Source organism: Stegastes partitus, unplaced genomic scaffold, assembly GCF_000690725.1.
Source record: "Stegastes partitus isolate 25-593 unplaced genomic scaffold, Stegastes_partitus-1.0.2 Scaffold2125, whole genome shotgun sequence".
Lineage (NCBI taxonomy): Eukaryota > Metazoa > Chordata > Actinopteri > Pomacentridae > Stegastes > Stegastes partitus.
The window spans coordinates 28,505-43,842 of record NW_007579856.1 but is presented as its reverse complement, the minus strand read 5'-3'; the positions used below and the strand labels follow the sequence as shown (position 1 = coordinate 43,842).

General features: G+C 38.4%; 3 protein-coding genes across 4 annotated transcripts in view; all 3 read left to right on the top strand.

Moving 5' to 3' along the window:
• Positions 1-2,501, top strand: part of LOC103374036 (cytochrome P450 2K1-like) — a 14,431-nt gene extending 11,930 nt beyond the window's left edge. The window contains exons 8-9 of the mRNA XM_008304055.1: positions 1,618-1,759; positions 1,848-2,501. Of these exons, the coding sequence (XP_008302277.1) occupies positions 1,618-1,759; positions 1,848-2,035 (330 nt within the window). The 3' untranslated portion in view covers positions 2,036-2,501. The remainder of the gene's footprint in view (positions 1-1,617; positions 1,760-1,847) is intronic.
• A 4,293-nt stretch (positions 2,502-6,794) lies between these two features.
• LOC103374035 (uncharacterized) lies at positions 6,795-9,330 on the top strand. Of its 2 annotated transcripts, none has more exons than XM_008304054.1 (8): positions 6,795-6,892; positions 7,011-7,340; positions 7,447-7,734; positions 7,939-8,013; positions 8,370-8,471; positions 8,546-8,574; positions 8,682-8,738; positions 8,987-9,330. In XM_008304054.1, the coding sequence occupies exons 1-8, from the start codon at positions 6,832-6,834 to the stop codon at positions 9,053-9,055; spliced, it is 1,011 nt and encodes a 336-aa protein (XP_008302276.1). In that variant the 5' UTR covers positions 6,795-6,831; the 3' UTR covers positions 9,056-9,330. The 2 variants fall into 2 exon arrangements, with proteins under 2 accessions (XP_008302276.1, XP_008302275.1); XM_008304053.1 differs by having other exon boundaries at positions 8,984-9,330.
• A 1,808-nt stretch (positions 9,331-11,138) lies between these two features.
• LOC103374034 (uncharacterized) lies at positions 11,139-15,332 on the top strand. The gene is made up of 8 exons (XM_008304052.1): positions 11,139-11,254; positions 11,378-11,704; positions 11,846-12,115; positions 12,947-13,051; positions 13,141-13,169; positions 13,409-13,465; positions 13,618-13,686; positions 14,956-15,332. The coding sequence occupies exons 1-8, from the start codon at positions 11,188-11,190 to the stop codon at positions 15,091-15,093; spliced, it is 1,062 nt and encodes a 353-aa protein (XP_008302274.1). The 5' UTR covers positions 11,139-11,187; the 3' UTR covers positions 15,094-15,332.
• Positions 15,333-15,338: the final 6 nt, after the last annotated feature.

Genomic DNA, 15,338 nt, shown 5'->3' with positions numbered 1-15,338 from the left:
CACTTCATTAAGAAGGTTAGACTGAATGAACAACCTTGTGTGGGGCACCAAACCCAACTGCATGAGATGAATAAAGAAGACACACATAGATATATACATTTAAAGAGTTCCTTCCATTTAACACTGTCACACAATTTCAACGTAATTAGTTTTCACTGTCGTAGTCTTAAAAAATAATAATCTGAAACAAGGCAATAAAACAAGCTCTGCTGGGTTTTTAAAAAATATATTGTCCAACTGAAACCAATGAAGGAAAGACTAACTTAAGGTGGTGGGATTCTAGATTATGTGCCAGGTCACGGCATCATTCATGTGCATGTCATGGACTGTTGTGGACCATCTTGTCATCCTTGTAGCGGTTCTGTTTTTTTGTGTCCTGCCTGCCATTTTTCTTATTTCTTTAAATAACTGAACCCTTAAGCCTTCCTTGTGGTTTTCATTTGGCCATATTTTCTGTTGCCCCACACACACCACAGGGGCAGCAGAATCTGGTTAGTTCGATGTTCACAAAGATATTTTCTCAGTTGAAGAACCAGAGTTTTTAGAAATGCATCCATCCATCCATTATCTATATATACCACTTTATTGTCACTAGGATCACGTGGGGGCTGACTCAGGGCGATGGCAGGGGCTGCACTTAGAGACAGACAAACAATTGTCTGACAGCACACTCACATTCACACCTATGGACAATTTAGAATCACTAACTAACCTCAGCATACTTTTGGACTGTGTGGGAGGAAGCTGGAGAACCCGCAGAGAACCCACGCTGCATAGTTAGAACATGCAAACTCCATGCAGAAAGATATTTTTGCTGTGAGGTGACGGTGCTAACCACTGTCCCAGTTTTTGGAAACGCATGTTATTTTAAAAAGCAAGAATAAAAACATTTTTTCAAAAAAAATTGTTACATTAGATGGCGGCTGCATGGAGGTCTTGCAGATCTTCTTGGTCTTGTTTCTCCCTAACCACCTGCGTAGCCAAACCACCTGTGCATTAAAGTCTTGCCTGGGAGTCTATATCCAGTGTCTCTGCTGTGTTGTACAGTCCTGAGTGAGCAGCTCCTGCTGAGGCCCAGCCTGATGTGAGCTGACTATTCCTACCAATACCTCTGCAGCTTGTTGACCTGCCCTGATCCTTCGTCATCTGTGTGTCCAACCACCACTGATTGAACTCCTGTTGGTGGTTGCCTGCTCTGGTCTACAGTTTTCTGACTGCTGTGCATCTTAGCCTGAACCCCAGTCTCCAGTGAGCTCTCCTGAGTGAATAGTCTGCACTTATATAGTGCTTTTCTACCTTCATGGTACTCAAAGCAATGCATTTCTCAGTCACCCGTTCACAGACCAATGGCGACACAGCTGCCATGCAAGGTGATTGCATGCCATCAGAACTTTGGATTCAGGGTCTACCTTGTTGATTAGTGGACAACCCAGCCACCACTAAACACCTGGATATATTTACCTCCATCAGAACATAGTTGTACCAAGGAATATTTTCATAAAGGAATTGTTTTATTTTATGCTTTACTAACTTTGTTATTTTAACGGAATATAGCTGTTAAGTATAAAAGAATAATATCATGAAAAACATCTTTCACTTTGTGTATCACGTTTGCAGGGATCCACAGTGTTTCCTCTCTTGACTTCTGTCCTGCATGACCCCACTGAGTGGGAGAAACCACACTCCTTTTATCCTGCCCACTTCTTGGACAAAGATCAAAAGTTTGTCAAACGAAACTCCTTTCTGCCGTTTTCTGCAGGTATGCAAGCACAGCCATCACTGTTGATGCTACAGTTCCTGCCACAGCCCCCAAAAGACCAAGGTTTTTCCTTGATTCTCTTTTGCAGGTCAGAGGATGTGTCCTGGACAGAGTCTGGCTACGATGGCGCTCTTCATCATCCTGGCCACCCTCCTGCAGCATTTTCGTTTCACTCCTGCACCTGGAGTTTCAGAGGATGAAGTAGATCTGACTCCATCTGGGAACCATGGTGCCGTCCCTTTACCTCATAAACTGTGTGCTGTTCCCCTCATCTGAGGAAGAGGTTGTCCTTAAAAAGCTGCATGACCTTGTGTAATTAATTCACCTCCATAATATACAAAATAGCATATTCCAAATGTTGAGTTAAAAGTAAAATGAGTATTTATTTATTTTTTCTTGTGTTAATATAATTTCATACCAAAGCAAGTCTTGTAGTGTGACAGTTGAGGGCAGCGCTGAGCTGAAAGGTCAGGTGACTGATAATCAGATAAATTGGTGGAGGCTGTGTGTGATCTGGTGGATCAGTTGGAACAAAGGATTCCATGCTGCAGGGTGACATCAGTGTGGAGGACCTACAGAAACGCTATTGGTATGACTGTTTAGCAATTTAAGATTCAATTTTGATTTAACTCCTGGTTTTAATTTGATAATAGTGATGCTATGTGGCGGAAGAAATGTTGTTGCATTTAAGTTGGAGTTGTTTATTTTCTTTGAAATGTTTAAACCAATAACTGGTGTTATGTTGTGTTATAAGGTTATCAACCTGCTACTGCCACTACTACTGTTTTGAGCTATGTATGTTGTGTCATACGAATGCAAATATTAAAGCAAAGAAGAGCTGAGTTGCCCCAATCGTCATCTGTGACTACCTCCAAGCCTTTTTCAAGTTTAGGCAGAGCTGATATCAGAACCCAAATAACTTGACACTAAATCATGATGTATTATGTCAGTGCTACTCATAAACATTATTTCAGTTTCTGTTGAATTGTTGAAATTTTGTTTCAAGTGTATTTGTGCAGCCCAGTTTCACACAAAACTATTTCAGGAGGTCTGATCTCCTCGCCTATAAAGCAGAAACTCCAAGCAACTATATATAAGGTGTCTTGCAAAATACTTTTCTTAAAAAATATATATATAACAATATGTCTACAACACCTTTAAAATGCTGCACCAGCCATGTGATACTCACTTCTACAAATCCCTTCAATAAAATGTACAGTACAGTACATTCATTGTTCATACACACTCATGACTGCTCCCTCAAGAAAAAGGACAGCGTCAGTCACCTTAGCCAGTAGCTTGAGGTCCACACAGGGGGGGAATGAGGCTATGCTGAGCTAAAGTACATGTCAGTGGGAAGTAACACAATCATATTGAAATATTGTACCATATTAAACCTATGAAAGTGGTTTTCCTGCACAGTGAAAGATTGTGCAATATAGGTCTATATACATACAGTCGTCCTCAAATGTATTCATACCCTTCCATTAGAGAATAGGCAGAATTCACAATAGTCACTCAAATAACTAGAAACTGAAAAAGTAATAAATAAAAAAATTTGCTAAATTATAATTTAGTGAAATAAGACATTGCTTTTGAATTGTGGTTGAAAAGAATAATTGAAAAAAAAAAGAAAAATTGTCCTGGACAAATTAGAGCACTTTGCTGATGAGCAGTGGGTCAAAGTCAAAATAGCTGTCAACAGGTGCAGAAGTCTGATGGAGAGTTACAGAAAACACTTGATTGCAGTGATTGGCTCAAAGGGTTGTTCAACAAAATATTAGTTTATGGATCCCATCATGCTTGTTGGGGATTTTTGTTGTTGCTGTTGTTGTTGTTTTAAAATATATATATATATTTCCATTGAACCACAATGTCATGATTTTCATTATTATTTTTTTCAATTTCAACTTATTTCAGTGACAGCTGTTTTTTTTCCTTCTTTAATGGGAGGGTATGAATACATTTGACGACGATTGTACATCAGCAATTTGCATGGTAGTACTAGCACTAGAAAATAGAATAGAATAGAATAGAACTTTATTGATCCCCTTGGTGGAAACCTCAGGGAAATTGCTGAAGGTTGTAAAAATGTTACTTCTGAAAACTTGAGTCACTGATATGGACTTGAATCTGGTTGGAGGAATTATCTCCCTAATATAGCCTGATTAAAACTCAGTTGAAGGTCAACACATGTAGCAGCAACCCTTTAAAAGAGGATGTGTAAATAGCTGAAGTGAAGACATCATCTGTATGGCTTTAAAAAACACACACACACACACATCAGCAGGTAATTAATGTATATTTGAACGTGTCAGAAATATCATTCCAGAGTTCAGTTTACCATGGAGGTAGATGTTGTCTTCCTGTGTGGTCGACACAGTGAGCACAAAACACATGTTCAGCTGTAAAACTAGTCTGACTTCCTTCTTTATATTATTACGCAGGAAACCAGCTAAGGTGCCTCTGAGTTTCATTGTTTTGCAAACTATATACAGCTCTTAATATTAACGAGAGACGAGATTTGTGGTGTTCTGTTTTCAAACCTCTTTAACCACAGCCTGCTAAAACAAGAAACTGTTCAACCTTTTCACACATGCGCTGTCTTGCGTTAAGTATCTTGAGTAAGTGCTGATGCCAGGATCGGGCTAATGACTGGAGTAGGTCGCCATCTGTTGGGGCTGGAAAATTCATGATGCTTTACTTAGAAATCCTCTGTGCAAAGCAGGATGCGTATTCTCGCTTGTCATTGGTTCAAAATGTTTTTGTTTTTTTTTTCACTACTAAGACTGTCCACTGTTTTTAAGTCAAATTAATTTATAATGCAGGTGTTCAAACCTAATTTCAGCTCTGTGTCACAGTTAAGACAGTATTTTGTGTTGTTTTGGGGGCGGTAATGCTTTCTCTGGAGAATTTGACAAAAAAAAAAGGTTCCACTCTGTCCCTTGTACAAATTAATATATACAGCACCCTCTATAATTATTGGCACCCCTGGTTAAGATGTGTTCTTTAGCTTCTAGTAAATTCAGTTTTTTTTTTAAATAATATAGAACCACAAAGAAAAAAAAACGGAAAATTCAACCTTTAATTCAAGTGCATTTATTCAGTGTGAAAAAATCCCACATTAAAAAATAATTCTTTTACATCAAATCATGTGTGCCACAATTATTAGCACCCTTATTGTTAATACTTTGTACAGCCCCCTTTTGCCAACAATTCATTTGAGTTGAGTTGAAGGTTACATTTTTCTACAATTTTCACTGTGAGAGTATGATTGAATTTATTTTAAGGCTTTTAACACATCTTAACCAGGGGTGCCAATGATTATGGAGGGCGCTGTATGTTTAAATAGATATTGTACATTTTACTCATTTCTGTTTAGTTTTGTATATTTCACTCAACACTCAAAACTCCTTCTGTTTGACAATTAAAAACTCTTTATTTGCATCTACTGGAAGTCTAAGTTTGGAGGTTTCTTGATCATATATTCGTGGCTGCTCAAATTTACACACACACACACATTTCTTTACGACATTCAAAACACGAACAACTCGTGCGTTTGATCTCTCTGCTTTCTCTCTCTGCCAACCTTGAGGAAATGATGCTTTGACTAACGAATCTATAACATCTATGAATGTGGGAATGCAACACATCCATAGATGAAGCACAACGTTTGAAATGCACAACGTCCTCCCTGTATGTTTTTTTACTGCCCTGAAATTATGAAGCTTGTTTTTTGTTTTGTTTTTATTTACTGTAACCTCTTGATATTGTTTATTTTACAGCCTCCACGACCAGTTCAAGTAGTCACTGCATCCTACATGTAATGGGAAGAACAGCTACTGAGGGGAAAAGACCTTCAACTGAGATATTGTGGTTTTATTTCGATGTAGAAACACAGAAGAAGTGACTCAGATTTTTAGTGCTGTGACAGTAGAGTCGTCTGTACAACCTCAGATGTCAATGATTCTCTCTGTAGAGAACCCGGAGAGAAAGCTCTGAAATGATATTTGTTAAATAAAATATGATTATTATGTTATACAGGGGGGCTGCAGGGTGGCGCAGTTGGTAGCACTGTTGCCTCGCAGCAAGAAGGTCGACTGTTCGCATCCCGGTGGGGGCACCGGAATCTTTCTGTGATGTTCTCCCCATGCAGTGTGGGTTCTCTCCGGGTTCTCCAGCTTCCTCCCACAAGGTCCAAAAACATGTTGAGGTTAATTGGTGATTCTAAATTGTCCGTAGGTGTGAATGTTAGTGTGCTTGGTTGTCTGTCTCTAAGTGTGGCCCTGTGATAGACTGGCGACCTGTCCAGGGTGTCTCCTGCCTTCACCCTGAGTCAGCTGGGATAGACTCCAGCCTCTCACGACCCTGGTGAGGAATTTTCAAATTTAATGGTTTAAAAAAAAGGGCGGGGGGAAAGCACATTAACATTTGTTGATTAAGATGTCAAATTATTGTTATTTACTTGCATTCCTGAACAGAAAAATTAGTTTTATTGGTTAAATGTTACACTTGATTCATTTCTGACGTCAGTTGCAGTTGTTTCCGACGTTTGTTGTCATAATTGTGTCCCATTCCTCCTTTTCAGACCTTTTTGAGCCCTTGTGAACTCACTACAGCTGTGACATGTCTGTGAGGATTTCGTGCTCAGGCCTTCAGGTGGAGGTTGGGGTTAGGCCACTGCCTCTTTGTCAGTGTTCTGGTAAACAGCATCTGGAGTTCAGTTTGGATCTGAGTTCATTGTATTTTATTCTGATTAAACATAAATGTGTTGCAGGAAGGTGTCTTATCCACATGACAGTGTCTGGATTCATCTGGGCTGTCGGCTGAACGAAATAAACGGATAAAGCTATAACTCTGCCTCATTGTTAAACATCTGTAAACTTTGTCTGAGGCTTAAAATAAAGATTACACCCTCGCTTCACACACACACACGCACACACACTTCCTCTTTTAGGACAAAAAAAACAAAAAAAAATCAGCAGATTACACAATGGTGAGCAAGTGACTCCTGTTTAAAAGAACATGACCTATATTTAAGGAGCCATTAGACACTGAAATCTGACGGCAGTATGTTTAGTTTTACGTGGATTCAAATTTCCTTATTCCTGATGCTGCTGCTTTATTTGACAGGTAAGATGTTATTTATAACTATAATCCATGTTTATATTCTTATTAAGAAGGTTAATTATTTCATCAAATTTTGCCCCATTACTTTTTTTAGAATAGTCATGTGTCTTTTCCTCCACAGCAGTAACAGGAAAAGAATTCCACATCACTGTCAGAGATGGCGATCAAGCTAGTTTGCCTTGTGAAAACATGATAAATGACCAGGAGAAGTGTGACAGCACTACGTGGATCTATGGTGTTTCACAAAACTCAACAGCGGTAGAGCTGGTTACTCTTGGGCAGATTGGTAAGAATGCAAAACATAAATCAGACAGACTGAGTGTTTCAGCGAACTGTTCTCTGGTTATAAAGAAGGTCACAGCTGAGGATGTTGGACGCTACACCTGCAGACAGTACGAATCAGGACAACAACAAGGTCCAGATGCGCTGGTTTATCTCTCGCTCATTACTGGTGAGTGTTTACATCATAATAGAACTGTCCTGCTTGGACAACATACTGAAATATTACAGTAAAGTAGTCTTACTATGATTGTTTTTCCTCACAATATCTTCACCAGTTAGTGGACATAAGAGCCCTAAAACGGTGATGCTGTCCTGCTTTGTGCTGACATATGGAGACTGTAGACACACGGTGAAATGGCTGCATCAGGGTAGTGACGTGGATAAAGATGGCCAGGACATGAGGACGTCCCAGTCAGGCTGCTCTGCTACCATATCCTTCAAGACCTCCTATTATCAGGAGAAGCCAGGATACTTGGCAACGTTCAGATGTGAAGTGACAAACAAAAACAATCAAGAAGTTCAGCTTTGTAGCTTCACCCCTTTGTCGTCATGCGAGAAAGCAGGTATGTATGAACGAAAAGGCGAAAACTTGTGATTGTGTGAGTGTTGGTGTTTAGCAGGTGAGGGGGTCGCAGGTGCCATGACAGCAGGATGGACTATGTCAAATGAGTTCACACTGGCAGGATGATATTAGCTAATTTCATGGATATACAGCTTTACTGTGACATACTGAAACATTTGAGGTATCTGTTGATTAATTTGTACAGGTGTGGATCCAACAAAAACTTCAGTGGAATTAATAACAACTGCATCACCCACATTAAGCTCCACAACACAAGAAGGTGAGGAAACAGCTCAGTTACTGCAAACCTGACAGAAACACATTCCTCATTATAACCACTGAAAAAATGTTACACAGACTAATAAACAATTTTTTAAAGAAAAGTTCTATTAGCATGATCACTGATTCATTCATTCATTTACATCTATTTACATCAGCAAGCAGTGTTTGCTGATGATTGTGTATTTTATATGCATTCTTCTGTGGGGTTATTAGTGTAGATGATAAGAATTTTCTTCTGCCTTTTTTTTCATCAGCTAAAATCAAATATAAGCCTGCGAGAGAATAATGTTTCTGCTTGTTTATTCTGAGACTGAAACATCCTTCACTGACATGATTTCGTGTTTTCTCTGACAGCTCATACAGATTGTTCTTTGCTGAACTACGTCATGCTGGCGATGCGCGTCGCTGAACTCCTTCTAATTACTGTGATTACTGTTGTTCTCGTCAGAGCTCGAGGTGAGAGAATTCAACCCAGCGTTTGTGAATAAGGATTACAACAAACTAATTTTACTCTGTGAAATGTTTTCCAGGGAACAAGAGGCCACCTGATGCCATCATTGTGAGTTCAGAATCAAAAAAGAGGGTGAAAGCTTTTGTCATTTTAAAATCTGTTCACTTCAGTGAAGTGCAGGACTGAGAATGCGTCACTGTTTTGTCTTTGTGCAGGTTTTAAACTCAGTAGGAAGCCCACCAGTGACCCTTTCTGCTCCAGCAGCCCATCAGGTAAAGATCAGATTTTTAATTTCAAACCATCAGAATCTAGCTGGGAGGAAAATCTGTGAGCTGGAGGCCCTTTTGGGAGCTTTCACAAAATTGAAAGGACCATTTAAATCATGTCTTTGTTATTTTTTAACTCTCAAGTTAAGTCGGGGCTGGTGCATTAAACTACATTTGAATGTACAATGTGTATGTGATAATGAAACTGAACTTGACTCGAGCTTGTGATGTTTTTTTTTTTTTTCTTCTAGCAGGTACAAGATGAAGCTGCAGTGAACTATGAAAACTTGAGAGGCCCTTTTGCTTCTGTTAAGCTCCACTGATCAACAACGTCCACATCAGTTCACAGAAAGAGAAAAGAAAAGAAGACCCTTCTAATAGGAGCTATTTGTTGAAACACTGGTTGTTTTTTAATATGTGACTTTGAATTTTCTTTTTTCTTTGTTCACTCATGAAATTAAATACTTTTCATTCAGCACTATTGTCACCATTACTTAATAATTCTGTGTATCTGAAAAATTTGGTAGTGTGTGTGATTTATTTTTTTATTAGTACTGATGATTAACATCAACAACATAATAAAAATCATTCATTGACAGTGATTTGTTTAACTGTGGCTTTGTGCATATTATTGTCACAGGTTTCATTTTTCTCATAATTTCCTGCATTCTAGTATTTATTTTTTTTGCATCGATTTATGGTAGAAAATGTCTTTATTTATGTAAAGTCAAACACAAAACGAATGCACACGCAGTTTGTTACAGAGGATATTTTTGGTGCAGGGCTAAAAGTCCAGAGATCATGTTCCTGCAATTAATTAATAGGATTAATATTTACAATAATACTCTTCACTATTGACATTAGGAGTTTGCATGTTCTCCCCGTGCAGCGTGGGTTCTCTCCGGGTTCTCCGGCTTCCTCCCACAAGGTCCAAAAACATGTTGAGGTTAATTGGTGATTCTAAATTGTCTGTAGGTGTGAATGAGAGTGCTTGGTGGCCCTGTGATAGACTGGTGACCTGTCCAGGGTGTCTCCTGCCTTCACCCTGAGTCAGCTGGGATAGGCTCCAGCCCCCCATGAACCTAGTGAGGACTGAGCGGTGTATAGATAATGGATGGATGGACTATTTACATTAAGATAAATTTAGGGGGGGATAAACTGTTTTAGACTTTTCTTTGTTTTGTAGGATGATACAGAAAGTCCCATCCTGCGAGTTGAAGCTATTGGTTCTTTAGGTTTGTGACACATGAAACTCTGGATGTCTGAATCAGTGATTTTGAGGTTGTCATGGATACACTGTTGTTAGAAGGTGGAAATGCTCAGCTGTGGTGTTGACTGCTTCTTCTGCTCATGGTGCATCTTCCAGTTTATAGAAACACTGTATGGACATGGTACGACTAAAACAAACAAACAAATAAAAACTTAACTTAAGTAAGTTAAATGACACTGAACACATTGTTTAAACCAACTGATTTCTCATTAGTTCAGAGAGGTGGAGGAAATGAAACTCTACAGAACAACAGTGTTTTAGCAGCATATATGTGCAGTGTGGCTTTACTTTACAATAGCTTTGTTCCCAAATAACAATAATAATGTAATGATGTTTATCGGGTCAAATCTGAGCTCTGTAGCTGCTGACTCTACATTCACGTAACACTTCCTCCACTGGTGTCAGGAAAAATTACTCATCTGCAACAAGGAACCTCCAGAAGCGAAAATGTGATCAGTGAGATGACTCACTTCTGCATTTGTATGTGGTGTAAAACATGATCAAGAACTTTTAATGTGGTTGCATTTTAATCTTTGCCACCTTTTGATGCTGTTGCCACAAATAAAACGTAAAAATCAAATAAGCGAAAACTGTGTAAGTCTCTAACTCTGCTGTCTCCCATCAGCTGTTGTTAGCGTCATAATGATCAGCCTTTATCGTGTTTGTAGTTACAGCAGAGTAAGATGACATGTTGTCTTTCTCTTAGATCAACCAGGTCTCATGAAATTTCATTTGTATTAATAATTAATACTTCTTAAAGGCAAATACTAACCCTGTAAGGGGAAGATGAGAAATCTATGGGGTCCCATTTCAAATGCAATGCATAAGCAGAGTCTGATGACACTGACTCTGAAACACCAAAGACAAAATGAAGTAATTTTTGGCTGGACGTTACCCAAACTAACCACTTGGATTCAGATCTCAGCTCACACTGTGGAGGTTCCTACTGTAACAAGTTCTGTTTTTACATAAAGTTATCAGTTAGAGCTGCAGACTCTGTTACCACTATCTGTAGGACTTCAAGAAAGAAAGAAAGAAAGAAAGAAAGAAAGAAAGAAAGAAAGAAAGAAAGAACGAATTCAAGTCTGTATGAGGAAGTTTCATTTACTAATATCAGGAAGTGGATCTCTTTTGAAAAACGCCAGAGGGTGTGACAGCTCAAACTGAGAGGATCAGGGAAGCACGATGCTTGAATTCAACTGGATTGAGATATTTTCATTTTTATTTCCAATACTGCTGCTTCAGCTTCAAGGTAAGGCATAAAACACACATAAAACATGAATAAATCAAGCATCTTACATTTACAGAAGTCTGTTAAATACTATGCTCTGATGTCAGCTTTGTCTTGTGTTCCTCTATTTCATCTCTTTAACAGAAATATCAGGACAGGATTTCCACCTCATTGTCAAAGATGATGATGAAGTCATGTTGCCTTGTTTAAATGTCATAAAAACGCAGACAGAATGCAGCAGTACCACGTGGCATTACACTAATTCAAGAGAGTCCCCGGTAGCAGAGCTGGTTCAGCATGGGCAGGTTGGGAAAAATAGTAAAGCCGACAGACTGAGTGTTGCAGCTGACTGTTCTCTGACTATAAAGAAGGTCAGATTGGAAGATGTTGGTCAATACAGCTGCAGACAGTACGGTGAATTAAACCAGCATCAAGGTCCAGAGACTGTGGTTTATCTGTCTGTCATCAACAGTGAGTATTTATTTCAGAATGTTTCGGCTCAAACAGCCTCTTTAGAACAAGATACTGAAACATCATATTAGGTGTGGTTGAAAGGATGAAGTGAAATTTGCTGTTTTTGTCTTTATCTCACAATATCTCCATCTTCCCCAGTTCATGAACACCAGGACAACAATATGGTGACGTTAACGTGCTCTGTGTTGACCTATGAAGGCTGCAGATACACAGTGGAGTGGCTGCATGAACGTGATAAAGATAGTTTCACAAGCCCAAAGAGACCACACAGTTCCTGCTCAGCCTCTTTGACATTTAACACGCCTCTTGATAAGAACTTTAAGAAGTCAAAGTGTAAAGTGACAGATAACAACGGTGAAAGCTTTCTGCTGTGCAGCTTTAATCAGCAGTCCTCATGTGAGGAAACAGGTACGTTTATTTATCAGCTGATTTGAACTTCTCTCTTGCATATTTTCTTCTTATTGGAATGTTTCAATAATCTATTTCATGTTAACAATAATAACAAACCGGGAGGAGACAGAACATCAATGCTATGTAGAGAAATAGCATTTTGCACCTGTTTATTTCCAGTGTTTTTATTTTATTCTCCTTGCGAAATGTAAAAAGAATAATTTGAAAATTGGCCTTTTAAAGGATTTCTTAAGAAGCTAGTGGATTTTCTAGTGCACACACAACACAAACAAAACGATGCAATGTGCAAACATTTTGAAAGATTTCACCTTTTCATCTTCCATATTGGGCCACATGCTTTGCTTCGTCCATGCAGGGGTCAGAGTTCAACAGTTAAACTCAGACTGCAACCTGTTGGAATGAATGAGTTTCAGAGCGCAGTGGAGCCATTGTTGTGTTTAGAACCTAATCCTTCCTTTGAACATCAAGAGACTTCTTTTATCTGGCACATCTGAAGCTTCTTAGGTTTATACATCTCATTTCCATCTGCTGGCATGTCCTGCATCTCCATCGTTGTTTCCCTCCTCAGGTCTGCCAAACAAATCGGTGCTGGTCAACACAAAATGTTTAGCTACCAGGAATGTCACCACAGACAATACAGACAAATTTACCTGATGCTCATAAGTTAAATCAGCATTGTGCAACCTTGTTTGATAAATGTAATGGATGTTTTTTCCTTTACAAGGCAAGATGAGTGCAGTACACATTACTAGTGGCAGCTAAGTTTATTGCAGCAGAAATATTTCCTTGAAAATATTAAAGAATGACAAATGTTTTTAATGTTTTCAGATCCTCCTCATTGGTGGGTGTACATCATTGTGGCTACTTCAGCAGTCCTAATAATCGCTGCTGCTGCTGGGGTGATCATCAGACAGAAGAGAACTGAAGGCAACAGTATGTACAGATAAACGTGTTCGTAGTAAGAACTCTTATATATCCATATTTTTGCTGTTGAGGGTAAAATCAACTCTTGTTTGTTTCAGGTAACAAAACACAGAAGGATGACAGCTTTGTGAGTTTTAAAACTAAATTGAATTTGTATTTTACTATGAGCCTGGTAATTGGTAATTACAAAGTGACTGTGATAGCAGTAAGAGCCAGTTTGTTGCTTACCTGGTTGTAGTCATACTATCTGAAATTTTGAATCTCAGTTGTGCCTGATATTTGGGGGAAATGTTCACAGTGTATTTTTTAAGAAGTTGCCATTCATGTGAAGTAAAAAAAACTTTAACTTGACTGTATTTTTTGCAGGGACTGAGCTTTAACCCTGCTGTGATTCAGCCTGGGTCAGACACCAGTCAGGACACGGTGAGATCACACACTACACTCATCCTTATTTATACATATTTTACCTAACTTCCCTCTGCAACTGAGGGAACAAAGGGATCAAATTTTGTAACTAACGTAGCATTACCACATGTCCCTGAGCTGTCATTAGTTGTACTATTTTCATTTTGTAGGCTGATCCTGAAGGTGGTGTTTCTTATGCCTCCATCAGTTACACCAAGAAGCTCAACAGTGAAGCCAAGGTGAGCTGTTTTCAAACGAGAACCAAGAGACATCAGCAAATCACTCCTGTTTCAGCTTCATTACACTGGTCCCCAGTATGTTTCAGGTTAGATTTTACTGATCACTTGGCTTATCTCCTCGTTGTATCTCAATCTTTTAGTGTCGTAAGCACCAGTACGTCTCAGAGATCTTTGGGCAGAGGTCATTTGTCTTTTTATATGTTTCATTAATAAATTTTTTGAAAACCTTTTTACACACCATGTTGTGTTTTAATCTGTTTTTTAAAATCTGATATAAATATATTTTTTAATGACTTGTCTGTTTTATCTTGCTGCCTTGTGAAGCCCTTTTTTCTAAAGTGCTCCTCAAATGAAGATTATTATTAACAACAGGCTATGATGATTTTTACTGGTCATACTGGTGTTACTGGTGAATTTTTAAAAAATGCTTTCACCATTGAAGTGTTACAGTACAGTATCATTCATGTTACTAATTGTTATTTAAAGAACATAAAAAATACCCTTTCTTTAATCCAATCATAAAAAAATAATGAAAATATGAAATAAAACTGCTAGAAGAAGACAGCAATGGCTACTTATAAACTGTTTTCTTCCCCTATTACTTATATTGTTGTGGATACAAATATTATTGGAAAAAAATGTTAACTTCTTTACGCTAACCTCATCTATCATACTTACACGCTCACAATTAAAATGCTAACATGCTGATGCTAAGTTGGTGTAATCTTTTTCCAGCATCTGTTAGCATGTTTGCTAATTAGCACTCATCACAAAGTGGTGGCAAAAGAAAATGTTGAGTTTTATGAGAATTAATGGATAAAGACTGAAACAAAAGTGACCTTTTCAGTTACTTTCAGTTTGTATTTCATTGCATGTACACTGTTTGTGCAGCTGGGTTCATGCTATGTTACGTAGCATTACCATGAGTTCAGAAAGTCATCTCATCATGAGGTCCATTTAATTGTTGTTTTGTTTTTTATTATTATGTAATGGAAGGTGAAGGACTTGTAGCTTGTGTATGATTTTGGTCCAGCGTAGCAGCACTGTGTGACACTGTGTTAAAATGATATGAAGTGAGTTTTAATATGTTTTACTACTTAATGTTGCAGTGCAGTTTTACTGTATTTGTTATTACTCGGTTTTAGGATGTTGCTCTTCACTGTTAAATTTCATCATGTTGCATTGTAGTTTGCTGATTTATGCAATTCCCATGTGCTGTTGTGTAGTTAATATGTTGTGCTGTCTCTGTTTTTTTCCCTCCATGTTCAGGGTAAAGATGATGATAATAGTGAAGAGGATGCAGTGACATACAGTACTGTGAAAACCATGCCAGGAGCTTCCACTGATCCCAGCAACATCTACGCTACTGTGAACAAACCAAACAAAAAAGAGAAAGTCACTGTATAGTTAAATTAATTTTACACAGATTTTTTTTAAAAGCCCCTTTCAGACATTCAATTTGTTCATTTGAAGGCAGCTGAATGTGTCAACTTCTTGTCTGAATGCGCACTTTGGTCACGTTTCCATAAAAGTCCAACCAGCTATCTTATTAGGTTGGACCTAGTAATGTTTCCATATAATTTTCAATATGGCACAAGTGTGAGTGAGCCGTCACATTAACGGAGAGGTATGCACAAGTGGTACTTGTGGTA